This window comes from Vidua macroura, chromosome 5 (genome assembly GCF_024509145.1).
Source record: "Vidua macroura isolate BioBank_ID:100142 chromosome 5, ASM2450914v1, whole genome shotgun sequence".
Lineage (NCBI taxonomy): Eukaryota > Metazoa > Chordata > Aves > Passeriformes > Viduidae > Vidua > Vidua macroura.
The window spans coordinates 58,653,995-58,670,339 of record NC_071575.1 but is presented as its reverse complement, the minus strand read 5'-3'; the positions used below and the strand labels follow the sequence as shown (position 1 = coordinate 58,670,339).

The following is a 16,345-nucleotide window of genomic DNA, read 5'->3' as shown; positions in this document are numbered from 1 at the left end:
AAACAGCGAGTCACTGTATATGTTATATTTTATATTTACTATGTTATATGTTATATTTACTACTGACTGCAACTCATGTAAGGGCATGTTCTTCACTATTTCCTCCTCACTAGTAGGTATACATGTTGTGGGACTCTGTATTACGTGTGTACAATTTCTTCCTCAGTTTTGCTTAATTTCTGCTCCTTTCTTATCCTTTTGCCATTTAAGACATTTTAGGAGAATATTTACTTGTAGTGATGCACCTGTTGTTTCTCCTGAGAATATTGCATATTAACCTTTTTAATTAAACTCTTAAATTATAGAAAAAGCACTTTGGTTTCTCTTATGCCTTTCATTCTGTTCCTCTGCCATCTCCATGTTGGCTGTCCTTGTACATCTCTAGGTTTGCTTACCTGTCCATAGTTCCTCCAGCTCCTCTGACATTTCTGCAGTGTGAGGAGAGGAGAAGAGCTAAATCAGGCCATCTATGTTGTATAATTTCATTTCAACAATTAGACTGTTGAAATAGCCCCACTTTGCTACAGGAGAGTGGTCTGAGATTTCATGTCTGCAGACTAATGGGTAAAGTGATCTCTTAGGATGGGATACATGTTCTTTAACTCAGACTGCATGTACTTTTTACATAAGGGAAAAAAATCAAGGAGCCTGGATTGTTTCCTTTTTGTATGCCAGTAGCACAAGATTCTCATTAAGTATTATGAAATCCAAGCCAGGGCTGGGCAGGTAAATGGGTTAGGTGTTGAACATCTGGATATCACATAACAAGTTCTTTTTTGATCTAATAATTTTTGCTTAGCTTCTTTATGCATTGGTTAGTATCATATTAAAAGTGTTCAGGTGGTTCACAGTTCTACTAGGTATAATGCAAAATGGTCAAAAATTTGAAGTCATCCTTTCTGTTTGGTTCACTTCAGAGGTCAAAAAAAACTACTCAGCAAGTGCCAGAGTGAAGGCAGTCTGGTGGGTGGCCCCAGGAGCAGGGAATGTAAGCTGAGAATGGCTGAGACAAAATTACCTTCTTGCATGGAAAGGATTGAGAGATAACCCAAATATATCAGTGAAGCATGTCATCAGCCACCTGAGCTAGCCATGGCTCATGTGAAGGGTTTCACCCAAGTGAAAGTGTTACACTATTTCTATTAGAAGGCAGATCTATAAAAAATTGAGATACAATGTGTATTTATAAAATATACAACATAAAATGCAATGTATGTATATGTACATTAAAACTGTGTAAAGTAACATGTTCATGTACTCTAACCCCCTAGGTTAAGCTTTCTTATTTTAATGTTGTAAGATATATTCTGTGTCTGCATAATGGCCTGAGTGAACATCTCTTTTGTTTTGTAGTTTGTGCCATTCCGAGATTACATTGACAGAAGTGGAAACCACGTGTTGAGCATGGCAAGACTTGCTAAAGATGTATTAGCTGAAATCCCAGAGCAGTTTCTGTCCTACATGAGAGTCAGAGGAATAAAGCCATCACCTGCACCACCACCCTACACACCCCCAATTCACGTGTTGCAGACTCAGATATGACTTCTCTGAAGTATTTAGCATTTATCACAAATCTCTGGATGCAGCAGTAGCTTCTGAGAACTTTTTGGAGCTAGAAAAGTTCTCTTCACATACCAAAACTTTCCTATTAGTTGCATAAGCAACTGGAAAGCTTTTAAATGCTAGGAGCAAAATGTTGATGTTCTGAGACTTTTTTTTTTTTTTTTTTTTTTTTAGTCCAAACACCCTACTTTTTTGATGTATTTATTGGAAGAGAGGAAGTACAAGTCAGGTTTTCAACTCAGAAGATTGGATCCTCTCTGAATACTGTGTGTATATAAATGTATAGGAATGCTATTACTCTGTATCAATGTTTACATGTTACTATTTTTAAATTTCAGTACTTTTATAACTATTCTTAAGAATAAAAGTTTGGAATATTGACTCATATGTCTTCTAGCTTGCAATAGTCTGCCACAAGATAACAAGAGAAGCAATATCTCTTTGAATGTTTGTCCAGACAAATACAAATGAAAGCTAAGGACAAATATATCTATGTGTTTTAAAGTAACTGAAGTGCTTCAGTCAGTTCTCAGTAATCCATTTATCTCATGTATTGAAAATTTCAACTCCTAAATGTGAATAACTTAATTGCATATAACTTATAACTAGCTCCAAACTGAGGGGGAGGTATGTGTATTTTTTCAGAGATTCTCCAATTTCTAAGTTTATCTAAGTTTACAGTTTTTTAAACTAACTACTGAAACAAATTAGAATAGTTACTTGCTATAATTAATTAAAGAAAATTACCTCAATCCAGAACTATCAGAGTATTATAGTTGACTCACTGAGCTTATTAAATCATATCATGCATTCCTTAAAGCACTGGAAATTTTGCATCAGAAATGTCTTTTGAAATGATTACAGCAGGTGTTTTATAATGGACCATTTTAAACTCTAAAAATTTAAAATCTTAACCTTATTTTTGTCTAGATTGCCCATTCAAAGGGATATTGGGCTTAATAATATTTGGGTTTAATATTGTCATTTAATCACATTTCCATTCAGGGTGCATGAATAATAAAGTTAATTAACTGGTTTAAAAATTGCACAACTATGTTGCTTTGTTCACAATTTTGTGTATGGAACTGCCCAAACAAATTTATTATATGCCTGTTCATATATAATTACAAAATGGTTTTGCATGTATATTTTGTACAAAATACAGTTTTGTGAGTTTGTGTCAGATACATTTTATTTAGAACTAATGGCCTTAAATTTCACAGAAATCCTGAAATGATTGTGAATTGCCTTCAGATACTGTTTAAACTGAATATTAATTTTTTTTGTGTCACAGTTGTAATTGTCTTGTATATGTAACTTTTTTCGTTGCATATAACCTGTTTACTAATTCTGTTTCTACTGTATGTTGTAATGTACAGTATAAAACTAAGGTGCATTTTTTAAGCATGAGAAGTTTTTTGCCAGAAAACATATCTTCAATATTAATGGCATAACTATGTAAATGCAGATTCTTCCATTTTTAAATATATTTAACTTCCTTTAACTATTTAATGTGGGAAATGGCATTTTCCAAATAATTCTGTTAACAAAAACAAAAAAAAAATCTTTTTTTGGTAAAAAAAATCTTGTTTTATTTTTATTTTTAAACAGTTTTTACATAAATATGAACTTTAATTTTCTCACCAAAATATGTATTTCTCAGTGGATTGATGTTGCATGAGTGAAATTTGATACTTGGCAACTACAAATTTTGATGAAAGTGCATCATAAAGAGTAAGTTTAAATCTAATATATGGTGGTGGTGTTCTCCTTGCATCTTCTACATTTATTTTTTTCACAAACAGTGTTGGCACTTTTGAAAAAACTGAAGTTATATATGTTTCTCTTGTTTCATTTGATTAACAAATCTTTATGCTGATATTGGTGCTCGTTCCCAGTGGGCCATATATTCAACATATCACTAGAAGGACAGAAAACAAACTTACTCAGCTGAGAGTAATTTATTAGCTCTCATTTAGCCAGTACCTTCTATTAGTTAAAATATAAATCTCAAAACTAATCTAGCAGTTCATTTAACAAGTGAAAGAACTTTTAAAGAAAGGTATTTTTTCATCGAAGTTATTTTGTCTATCCAGCCTAAGTACCAGCCTATTCTATTCCACACTGTCGAGGTTTTTTCCTTCTGTTTAGTATTGGGTTCTAAATATAGCATATTTAATGGAAAGAAATAGTTATGATAAGTGGACTGAGAACTCTAGTGGAAAAGTGCTCTTTCCAGGCCTGTGAGATTCCCTGTCTCTATGTTTGACATCTTGAATGTGTAATGTGTGAGATTCATTACGTGGACTCACATATTAACTCTCATTCCAGTTTTGGGGTGAGCGTTAATGCTCGGAGCTTGAATTTCTCCAAAAGATCACCTATAGCCAGTTTTACTCCTGGCTTTATTCTCAAGAATAATGGAACACAAAATTCTTATTCCTTCTCAAGAAATGCTAGCTGCTATCAAAACTTACTAATTTGCCACGCCTGAAGAGTAGCAGAGAGTATGTATGTTTACAAAAGGTAAAAGATGACACGTTATGTGACAAATGAGTTGTCCTGAGAGAAAAGCTCTCTCAGGACCTTAACAAAAGCTCTCTTCCATTGGTATCCATCTTGGAGTAGATATTTTCTTCGTAATACATGCAGAAAATTTTCAGGCACCAATGTTCCTACAAATGTGGTTCATGGAGTTTAATTAAAGAGTGACTCCTTAGTTTGATTCAGACTAGTGAGGAATTGTTTACTAATCTGGAAGATGAGACTGGTTTGATCTTGGTTACAAAATAGAATTTTGTAATTTTAGGCAAAGATGGAAAGCTATACAGTAGAATTTACATGGAGTTCAAATCAGCTCAGTGGTCTACAAAGAGAATTTGTTGTGTGGTGCCACAGGGAGGTGTCTCTAGGAGATGAAGAGGATTCAGGAAGGTGGTATTCTCTGAGAAGTTGCATTTTGGAAAGCTGGAAATTCTTACCTAAGTAGGAGCAGATGAAATTCACTCCAGGATACTTAATAAAATGGTTGAAACCAACAGAATGATAAATTATTTATCATCTTTAAGAACTAATAAAAGGATACACAATGAGAAGTTACACCAATGCAATGGGAAACCTGGGAGCATAGTAAGAGGCTGTTACAATTGTTCCAGAAGTTCTTTAAAAAGAAAAATTGACAAGAATAGAAAGAATATGTAGCTATGTATAAATGTATAAGCAAGATATGTGTAAAAAAGAACAGAAAAACTCAAAAAAATTGATGACTGTAAAAGCCTAATGAAACCTCTACTAGAAAGGGAAGGAAAGTTAAATCAATTATATAACAAAAGGATGAGCATTTAGTCCATTAGGGAAAACCAAAATGCTCTTTTTTTTTTTCTTCAAGCTTCACAGAAGAGAGATAATAATTGAATTAAATAGTCAATTAAAAATAAATAAATCCAGACTAAAGTTTACCTCTACTAATAAACATTTGCTACTACTACACAGTTTTGAAACTATTTTCTTAAAAGCAATATAATGAGCTTTAAGATAAAAAAAGAGAAACAGCTGCTTTAAAAAGACATTTTAAAAGCAAAGCAGGATACTGGCCTTGTTTGAAGAGTTGTGAAGTACCATAAGGCTGGTTAGATTGTTCAGAAAAATGCTATCACACTTCCATCATCAAACTCAAGAAATAGAATAGAACAATTGCTGTTCCATAGGGACCTGTCTTGCTTTTGGTATTATTCAGCTATTTCCATTGATGAAACAATATATAATATTTTGTTATTAAATTATTGGATTATATCAACTAGAGATAATTTAATCACTTCCAAAAATTGAATTAAAACTTGAAATTATTTTTATGAATTAGAAAAATTGCCTAAAAGAGGAGCAAATTCAATCAGGACAAGTAGTAAGAGTACTGGAGTAACAAAAATCTGCACAGTTACATCACTTTTTGGCTGTGGAGCAATTCTTTAGAACAGTGTCTGAGGTTGTAGTGGATCACAAAACAGATAGTGAGGGGAAGGTGTCATAAGTAAAACTGTTGAATAATGGCCACCTGAGATAATCCATGTTCTCACGTTAATTAGGCTTTGGCTTATGTACTAGGTGCAGTTTTGAGACTTCAGATATCATGTGGATCAGCTGGAAAGACTCTCAGAGGGGCACTGAGGACTGTCAGAACAATCTGGGCAAATGATCAGGGAGGATTTCTATGGGGTTGCCCTCCCCACCAGAGGTCATCTCTAACTCTGAACTACCAGAGCAAGGGTTGTGCATGAGAGCAGGACCAGCCCTACTGAATGAACGTGTGGGGAAGCTGATGGTGGATGTCATTGCAGCAGAAATATTTTCAGAAGTCCATTCCCATTGTTGGGTTGCTGTTTCATACCGTTCATCTTTTTCATGTGAAATGTCCTCTGCTTTTAAACTGGCTTATAACACTTTTACACATTTTCTGCAGCACTCCATGGCGTATTTTTGTTTCTTTGCCACTGAGTTGGTAGGGTGTCCTGGTTCAGGGCAAGTCTGGGGAAAGAATTCCCCTCCCCCCCACAAAAGGGTTCCTTTAGGAAAGCAGATTCAATTGGCCCCTCCCCCCAGCCGGTTCGGGAAGAAATACCTCTGGAGGAAAAAAGTGGAAAAAACCTGTTTATTATACAAGAGAACTTAGACAATATTAAACAATAAGACTTCTTGCCACTCCAAGAGAGACAAATTCAGAGCAAATCCCCCCCCCCCGGGCTGCAGCTCAGCTCACTCAGTCTCTGACCAGTCCTTCCGGCGCTGGCAATGCCGCGGCCCAGGCCCGGCCCGCTGGGCCGCAGGTGTGAGCTGCTGATGCTCTTCTGGTGTTCAGTCCAGAGCAGGTCCAGAGAAAGGGAAAAAAAAACACAGTCCAGGGAACTTCTCTGCCTCAGCTAGCTAAAACTAACTAGAAAAAAGCAAAGGAGAGCTCTGTCTTGCTGTCCGTCCGTTCGCAGACAACACCGTCCCGGAGCAGGAATGTGGAGGAGGGAGTGAGTTTTTTGAAAACAAACCCTGAGCTTCTTCCCTCCTCCTTTCACTCTTGGAACAAGACTTAAAGGTGTAGAACTTATTATTCAACATAAACAGGGCAGACGATTGGGGATAAAGGCATCATACAGCCACCCTAGGACATAGGGTATGATTTTAGGTGTTCTTTCCAGCCAGCATTATTATCCATTGCCATGAGTGTGCAAGTGACAGTAGATAACTGGTATTTTCAAGCTGGCCAGCTAGAGAAAGGGTAGAGTACTTCAGCTTGGAGCATATGCCTACAGCTGAACACTTGACAATAATAAATTTAATCATTGGAATTTTTATTTGATGATTTTATTTTGCAAACCATCGAAGGCATTGAAGTAACTGAGTGTTCTTACAGATATCCCATCCTGCAGAAGGTGTACAAGTGCTGTGAGACACATGTCCAGGAATCATGCAGTGTGGATCCTGGGGCAGTGTGTACCACAGGTGGTGGGAGAACCTTCCCAAGCCCCAGCGGGCTGTGCCTGTGCACTGAACAATTCCATCACTCCTGCTTTGTTTCCCAGGGAGCAAAACTTCTGCCCAGCTCTAAGAACAGGATTGCCATAATGACTGAGGCGCCTGTGTGTCCCTGTGCCACAGGCTGTGGTTTGCTTTGCTTCGGGCTGATCATGAAATCAAAGCAATTGACTGGATGTGCAGAGTGATTAGCGCTGAATGCTGTGTTTTAAACTGAGTGGGCCATCAGGACACAATCACCAGCCAGAGGGAATTCAAGAAGAAGGAAATTGTCTCTCTTCCATGAGCAAAGGGCTACTGCAGACTGTGGAGTAGATTAAATACTTCCCTGGGTACAAGGTAGAAAGGCCCTGAAAGTACAGGAGTGACCAGGCAGCCTTGGTGGGTGGCTTTCTGTGAGCAGGAGGGAATGGAAAATATCAATATGTGGTCAAACCTGGAGGAAAGGGAAAGTTCAGCAGGAGTCTCTCATGACTGTTTCTGGCAAATGTTGTCATTAATGCAGTAAACAAAGGAGTTAGAGGCTACATTTATAGAGTGAATAAAAGTACTAGTTCACCAGGATTGCAGGCTGGGAAGCCTGAATCAATTTTAAAATTGTTTAGATGAGTTGGAGGGAAGGTCAGGGAAAAAATGGTGGGAAATGTTACATTCAGGAGGGAGATAAATAAGCACAAATGGAATGAAGATAAAAGACACCTTTATAAGCAGCAGTTTGGTACTAAATAATTTGTGGATCACAACTGAGCTGCAAACAGAATATGAATCAAATTTTGGTACTGCTGCATAAAAAGCAAAGATTACCCTGGAAGATGCTGACAGCAGTTGTGTTCATATGGCAAGAGAGAATCATTTCTCTGGGCTAAGCTGTGCTGATGCCTGAGCTTGGTGCTGTGTCTGGTCCATGGGGCCACACCTTAGGAACAACACAGACAATTTTGAAAGAGTCCAGGAGAGAAAAAAAGCAGATGGTTTTTAACCTGTGAGGAAAAAATTAAAGCATTTAGGTGTGTTTTGTGTGCAGATAACCAGAAGGAGTGTGGTAACTGTGTCTGTGCAAAGGGTGCTGTTCTCAAAGGCCGGCAGTGATGGGTGATGTTGCTGTCTTTGGCAGCAAGGGGGGCTTCCATGAACAGATAGACAAACCTCCCAAACTGTCTGGAGGCCCCTTCTAGTCCATCTCAGGGAAATTACATCATCTTTATCTTAGAAATTTGTTTAGAACACTATGGAGAGTTGCTAGGAATTCCTTAATTGTGCAGCCTCCATCTGAACAGGGAAATAATACATTAAATAGTTAAATATCCTCCTGAAGCCCCCTTTGTCAATCCTGCAAAGGTAGGTGGCCTAATTAAGAAAGAAGAAAGGATAAGACAGAGGGAGAAGACTGGAATGGATGGGTGATTAGGAAGGCACCAGGAGGGCTGAAGAAAGCCCTGGTGAGACCTTGTCTGAAATATATGTATGCTTCCAGTCACCTGTTTCCAAAGTAATGGACTCAAGAGGCTCATGAACACAGAGGCTCTTAGGAGACTGGCATGCAGTGGGCAGGTGAGATAACCAGCCCCTGTGTGTGACCAAAGGCTATGAGGAGGGAGAAGTCTTGTGGTGAAGGTCAGGTGAGGAGCAGGATATGCCAAGCAAATTGGTAAAAGTGGACAGCAAGATGGGAGCCCCACCTGTATGCCTGAGGATTTGCAACAAGGTGTTGGAACAGCAGTAAAACTGTCCCACTGATAATTAAGTACAGTCAATTCTACAGTCGTGACACCTTGGCTTGATGTACTCGGTCAACTGTTCTTACCAACCAAAACCCAGAAACATTCCCTATGATTCCTTTAAAAGGAGCAACACACAATATGCTGTCAGCTCCTCGAGATTCATAGCACTAGGCTGTACTGAAACATGCAGTTCCCTCAGTAACAAGAATTGGTATTTGCCTTGTATCTCTGATTCACTCACTGATAGCAGGCAAATCTCTGCATAAAAGAATTGAAGAATCCTTAAGGGGTGTTGGAATAAAGCTATTGTTAGATTAACATTATCAGATGCCCTAAAATCTGTGCTTTGCATGTTTATCACATCAAAATTCAGAAATAAATGCCACCTTTGTGTGGAGGGGAAATCACTTTACAATGCAAGCTTGTAATTGCACTCCCTCACTGACCTTCTGTTGAGCTCATGGTTTTCTCCTCCAGTTGGAGATGCAGACATTCACTCTTTTGTTGTAATCATGAAAAGTATTTGATAACAAGAACCCCTCTGGTTTTAAACATGAGTCATCCTCCTTTTCTCTTATCTAGACCTCCTCAAAACTTTTCTCCTTTCTATAACTCAGACCTATACAAATCTCAGCAAATGCCACTGTGGTAGCCCTACAAAAAGCCTAAAATGAACTGCTTTCTAGCATTTTACTCAGTGATTCAATCACTAGAACTGACACTATGGAGAAATCACACCTGCTAATGAAGTTGGCTATTTACCTGTTGCTAAATGCTCTCCAGCATAGGAAGAGGTTTTATAGCATATAAAACCCCAAACCTACACTTCAGTTGTAGACACACCACAGTTGCTTCTGAAGCAGCTTTTCCCATCTTGCTTGAACACTCAGAAGTGAAGCCTCTCAGAAGAATGCAGGCAGGAAGAAGGTGATGCCACTGTGAGTGTGAAAAAACACTGAATCGCAGCATTTCAGTTTTGGAGATATGCTGTCAGCTGCACCGCAACATTTCCCACCATCCTGGCAGAATTGGCAAGAAAAGAAATGTGTTTGGGCGCACACCCACCATATTAGTGAGGGTTTTTCTGGCCCTGTTGGGTACTTCACAGTACAGAAGACTCTAAATGCTCACACAGTGTCATTATCAATAGATCTGTCTATTACCTGTCATTGCAAGGAAGTACCAGGCTTCCAAAAGCTCTTTTTCACAATGACATAACCAACTGAAATGTTGCTTTATTTAAAACATGTTAGACTGAAATAGGAAAAAGAGGGTGTTTAAAGTATCACTGTACTTTGAGGGTAGGTGCTCCCCTCCTTTTCCTCCTTTCTCTCCCATCCTCAAGCCAGCACCATAGAGGGGAGCTCCTTCCCTCCAGCTCTGTGTGGGCATTTCCGCTCACCCCAGGCCATGTGGAGGCACCCCCGCAGGTGCCCCCTCACACCAGCTGTCAGGGACTGATGGAAAGGGACCACACGAGATGGATGTTGAGTTCTTGGTGCTGCAGAAGCCCCAGAGCCCGAGGCAGGAGCCACCTTTGCCCATGGTCTCACCGCAGAGATGGCAGCATTTGCAGAGCCAGATGTTGCCCAGGCAGGGATAGACCCCGAGGTGCCGATCGGGCTTGGACTCCATCCAGCACAGCTGCATGGGGCAGAGCAGGCATGTCCCACAAGCTGGGTGGCAGCTCAGGAGCAGTGTTTCCCTGGCACACAGTGTGTCTCACAAGCTGGGTGGCAGCTCAGGAGCAGTGTTTCCCTGGCACACAGTGTGTCCCACAAGCTGGGTGGCAGCTCAGGAGCAGTGTTTCCCTGGCACACAGTGTGTCCCACAAGCTGGGTGGCAGCTTAGGAGCAGTGTTTCCCTGCCACACAGCAGGGCTCCACAGCCGCTGCCCCGGGCAGCGCACACGGTCCCAGCTCTGCTCCACCAAGGGCAGCACAGTGCTCAGCTCTGAGACACTCCCAGCAGCATCACAGCAAATAAGGTACAAGCCAACCATTTAGGATCCTTGTTTCCATGAGTTTTCTCATGGAAAATTCTCTGTAAGGCCAGCCTGGAGAAGCAGTATCGGTGCTGGGATCCCCGACTCGGGAAGAATGATGTCTGAACTCCAATGATTTCAGAAAAGCTAATTAATTACTTTATTATACTATATTATACTATAACTATATTACACTACATTACACTAACAAGAACTATCACTAACTACTAACTACAAAAACTTGTGACTCTCTCCTGAGAGACCCAACACACTGGTGGATCCAACTGGTCAATGAATCCAAACACCACCACCAGAATCCAATCAAACAATCACCTTGGGTAAACAATCTCCACAACATATTCCACATGGGCACAAACAGGGAGCAGCAAATGAGATAAGAATTGTTTTGATCCTCTTTTCCCTGCTTCTCTCACAGCTTCTCTCAGGAGAAATCCTGAGAAAGCTGAGTCTCTCTCTGTTCAGAGGGCATGTGAATACCACAAAGCAGGGTCATCAGTAAATCCAGAGGGCTTTGGGAAAAAAGGGGAAAAATACCTACCGGCACCAGGGAGACTTTTTATTAGTAAGAGGGACTTCTTTCTTTTCAGAACAGGAGTCAGTGAGGATGCAGCTTGGCTGAGCTCTGCACATCATGTTAGACAGCTGCTGCTGCAGTTCCTGCCCAGCTGTGGAGCACCAGCCCTGCCTGGATGCAAAGGGATCCTACCAAGTGCTCTAGTCCAGCCCAGGGCAGCAGGGGCTTTGTTTGTCCTGCAGAAATAGCTGCAGGCAAGTCTGTGTTTAAAATACACAAGCAGGTGCACCAAGCTCTGTGGATGGTCTCTGGGTAAGGTTTCCCAGCCAAAGGCAGTCCTCTGCCATTCCAGCCAGACTCCCCAAGGGCAGATGTGCCGCTGTGGGGTGCTCTGGCTGTGCTGGGCACATTTGTGGGTCACCAAAAGCCCAGCTGAGTTGGTAGGAGCTGCAATATGTGCTTTTCTCTCCAGAAGCTGCTGGCTTTTGCTGTGTGCTGTACTGCTGCATGCTCTAAGAGGTGCAGCTGGGTGGTTGTGCCTCAGGCCAGCATGCTCAACCCCCAAGGACAGCAGCAGGCAGATTTTATTGTAAGTGAGCACTGCAAAGCTGTATTGCTAACATGGCAGCACAGGGCTCATTGTTCTGCAGCTCATCAGGCCTGAGAAGCCAGCGAGCTCTTCCGGTTGCTGTTCCCTTCTCACTCTTATTAAATTTTGGACCATCTAAATTATGATTACTCTAAAGAAAACTAAATGATCTTGTTCTCCAGGTGCCTTATTATGGCATCTGTTAGAAATAAGGCAGTGACAGGTGGAGGAAGCTCCAGACATCTCAATCGCTTTCTAAAATTTGCGTGAATTTCATTAGGAGTTGGAGTGCAGGGGTTTGGCCATGCACTGCTTTTCCTTCCCTGCTGACTTGTGCCTGTGCCCAGGCAGATGTCACAAGAGTTAAGAAGGAGGGAGAAGTCCCTGCATGATTTGAAAACTCTCCCATCTGTTTGTTTTAAGTCTGTGTGCTGTTTAACCTCAAATCTGAGCTTCAGCAGAGACTCAGAGTAGGAGCAGCTCCGTCTGTTCCCTTTCTTCCCACTGTCGTGCTTTCCATCCCTCCACCCTCATGGTTTGTCCAGCACCTTCTGCTGCACACTGGGCTGGAGTGTGAGAACACTGCAGTGACAGCCACCCCTGTTTCATCATGACCACCCACCTGAGCCCCACAGGCAGGTGCCTGAGGGAGCAAGCCCCAGTGGGGGCTTGGTGGGCCCTGGGCTAGGGGGCTAGGGCTGGCAGTGACCTCCTCTAGGACTGCCATCTGGTGCCTTGTGCTGCCTCTACCCTGGCCCTTAGGGTTGGTTCAATAGCCCTTCTCCTGGAGTTTAAGGCTTTTCTAAAGATTGAATCATTGTGTATGTCCATCATCTGAACAATCTGTTCTGGGAAGAAGTAATAGCCCTCTTTACCCAGAGCAGCCAGCTGTACCTAAAGTTGGACTCAGCAGGAGTGTGAGTGACACATGGTTGTTCAAAGCCACAAAGGGAGGCACTATTTTTGGGAACACATTTGTTTCCTCTAGTGTTTCCATCTGGCAGAGGCAGAAGAGTTGATGTCTGAAGACCTCTGGTCCAAGTGCCAGCAGAGCCCCCTAGCCAGGGAGACAGGACAGGTCTTGCTCTGGCAGTGGGCACAATCAGCCTGGGACATAAGAGAGCATAAGCTGTGACCTCACAGATTTTTGTTTTAAACACAGTTCTGAAAGGGATCTCTGACCTCTCAGCCCCATCCTGAGAGCAAGAAATTTGTGCTGCAGCAGATGAACTGCAACTCTTGACAGGTAGGAGATGTGGTGAAGTATTGGATGAGTCAGGTATTTCTCATTTATACCTGTGTAGCTGCTGACAAACCTTCAGTTAAACCTAAGAAAACTTGAGCAAAATGTAGGCAGAATCACAGCTTTGATGGTTTTTGGAATGCACTTTTTTTGCAAGGAAATCGCCATCTTCCCAGCTGCTGGTAGGAGTTGACAGGAAAAGCAAAAATAACCCCCTCCTGTTGCATCAAAGAGTAGGAGGCAAATTTCACAAAGATCAAAGATGTGAAATGGGTAAAATTCAACAACATAGATCTTACCTGCTGTGAGAAATCACCAGGCTGGTGTTTGCCCTCACAAGGAACTGAGAAAAAAACCCAACAAAACTGACACAAAAAGAAGGCATTTGCCAAATAGGTGCTTTCAATTAAGAGATTGTAGAGTATGGATAACCATAAGAAGCTGTCTTGTGGTGAGCCTCCTTTCTTGGGCTCTCTTCTGGAAGTCTGTCCTTGTACAGGCTGTCCTAGGATACAGCTCTCTGCAGAGCTGGCAGCCTCAACTGATGTCCAATTATCACTGGAGGATCCAGGAGTGATTGCACAGAGTCTTGGTCTGCAATGAGCCTCTCCAAGGAGTTCTCCAGGTTAAAATTCAAGCACTTGGCACTCGAAGTAATGCCATGATAGTGCTCTGTGAAGCTGATGAAAATCTCTTTCAAGTCAAGTGTTGGCTGTGATGCAAGCAAAGGTTGTCTTGGAGGGTTTCATCTGTTGTCGTGGGCTCTAGTGGAAGAAGAAGGACAGAGCAGCGGTGCTGGCACCTGTGGTGCATGAGCATTCATTCTGGGCTTAGAGGAGAAGGGGATTTGCAAACACAGTCACACTGCCAAAGGGACACCCAATTACTGCTCTCATGTCTTTCCCAGGTCAGAAGGCAGCTCCACAGCCAGTGCATTGGCTGCTGGAGCAGCGCTGGGCTGGTGGCTGGGTGTGTGTGTGGTCAGGGAGTGGTGGCAGTGGGCACCTTGGCAGGGAAGTGGGTAGAGGAACAAGCACAGCACAGGATGGGTGTGCAGCCCTGCCTCCACTGTCACCATTGGGCACAACAACACTGGTGACACACTGGACAACACTGGAGATGCTATTGCCCAGCAACCCCAGCCTGTGGAAGAGCAAGTGGCCACAAGGAGCTCACTGAAGGAGATCCCATGGAAAGATCAGAAATTCTATGCAGAAGCAAGGAAAGGAGCTGAGCACAGCACTGGTTCCCAAGAGGAAGAGCAAAGCTGTGAAGGGAATATTAAAGGGATAAAACTGATGAGTTGTCACTAACCTAAAACCAGTAGTAGGGAAGCTGCTGTAACAGTGGGTCCTTTTCCTGCAGCTTGATTTCCAGCCAGGTATGTGTTCCTCCTGTAAGGGCAGGAGACATCTGGCTGAGAAGCAGATGGTTTGGGAAGACCAGAGAGCTGTTCTAAAATTTCATATATTTTATTATATCTTTTCTGTTTTTCAGCATAATTGTGCTTTGCTGGAATCAATACTAACCTCAAAGAAAAGAAGTGTTTGTGTATTGATTACATATGTTAGTTTATATATTTAAAGTTTATATATTTATCTATAAAAATAAATAGGGATAAGCTGTTCTAATAAGTGTATTTTAAGTTGTCCAGGGTTGGTGAAGGGTTCAGTAAGTGAGCAGTTGGTTTTTATCAAATTGATCAAGTCCATGCCACTGCTTTTTTATATCCAGATCTGAAAGGAAGATTGTGTACACAGTATTTCCCCTGGCAGCATTGCTTGCTCCTGCCTAGGAGGTACAAGGCTGCACTCCTCTTATGGAACAAGTCTCATAATTTTCTTAATTAAGAATAAATAAAATAAAAAAAGACAAAAGAGCCTTCTTTCATCTGATTAAGTAGATAATAAAAACACAGGCTACCCTTAAGCATAATTGCTGATTAAACCCTTGATGCGGAATAAACAGGCTGAAGAAAATTTTAATACATAAACATGGGACTGATCTACTAAATAGCCAAAAAACTATTCCTAATTTGGAAGATTCTGTGCAAAGGAAAACAGAGACCAAAGGGGAAAATACATCATTTCTGTAAACAGCAATCTGCATCAGGACCATGCAGCTGGGGGCAGGTGGCTTGGGCTGAGGATGTCTCCAGTGCTGTGTGGGGAGGCACCCCCAGGCACCAGGAGCAAGCCTGGAGGAGCCTTGCACTGCCAGGGCAGCTGGTGTGGGCAGGGATCTGGGGGCTTTACCAGGCCTGCAGCCCAGCAATTTGGGGAGCAGGGGAGGGGAAAGGAGAGCTTAGCATTTTCACTGCCCAGCAGTGGGACTGCCAGCAACATCCTTCTACTCTTCACCCACAGGGATGACTTGCTAGGGTCAAGACTGGTTTTGTAAGGTTTGGAGAAGCTGAGGTGGCAGCATGAAAATCATTTCGATTTCAGTCAGTAAAGAGACCTCCTTCACTAATTTGTCCTTGGGTGTAGCTTTTATTTGTGGCAAGTGTGATGTGACTAAATCTTACAAACCAAAGACCTCAGCAGTGTTTATCTGCTTACAGCACACTGCATTGCCTCTTGCCCAGAAGTATTAAAAGGCTTGGATGCACCAGCAAGCTCTTTGCCCTACTCCTGATAGTTCTGTTTCATTCCCAAGCACCAATACTCAACCCTACCCTGCTTTCAGGTCCTGCTGTTCCATTTTTAAGCATGAGTGTGGCAGATGTCACTGGCAGCAGCAGTTGCTGTCCTGATACAGCTGTCAGCAGCTGCAGCACTGAGAGGCTTGTGAGTGAAAGGCTGAATCCTGGTCTGCACCAGCAATGCCATGAATCACATTGGACAGTGGTGAATTTGAAGGCAGTCTTGGCAGCCTCCTGGCCAGAGGGGTGCAGAACCAAATCTCCTACGGTTACATAACAAGACTTAACTCTCATGTAGCTGAATATAAGACAGTGTTGCATGCTTCCAAGTGCTGGGAAAACAACACTAGTTTTCCATTCAATTACTAAACATATTTTATTTATTCTTTCAAGGAATTAACTTCAATAGCAAAAGTCTTAGAGGATGTGAGATAACTGAAGATATAAGCCCAAACCAATCACTTTGCAAATATATTCCAAAGCCTATCTGAAGGACATTAGCCAGGACAGATCAGCTGGGAAGACTTTATTTTTCATCTGTGAAAC

At 41.9% G+C, this 16,345-nt stretch overlaps 1 protein-coding gene across 3 annotated transcripts in view; it reads left to right on the top strand.

Annotated features, from left to right (window-relative positions):
- The window catches only part of CPNE8 (copine 8), a 70,971-nt gene extending 67,658 nt beyond the window's left edge, over positions 1-3,313 (top strand). For all 3 annotated transcript variants that reach the window (XM_053978597.1, XM_053978596.1, XM_053978599.1), the window contains one exon: positions 1,354-3,313. In XM_053978597.1, the coding sequence (XP_053834572.1) occupies positions 1,354-1,542 (189 nt within the window). In that variant the 3' untranslated portion in view covers positions 1,543-3,313. The remainder of the gene's footprint in view (positions 1-1,353) is intronic.
- Positions 3,314-16,345: the final 13,032 nt, after the last annotated feature.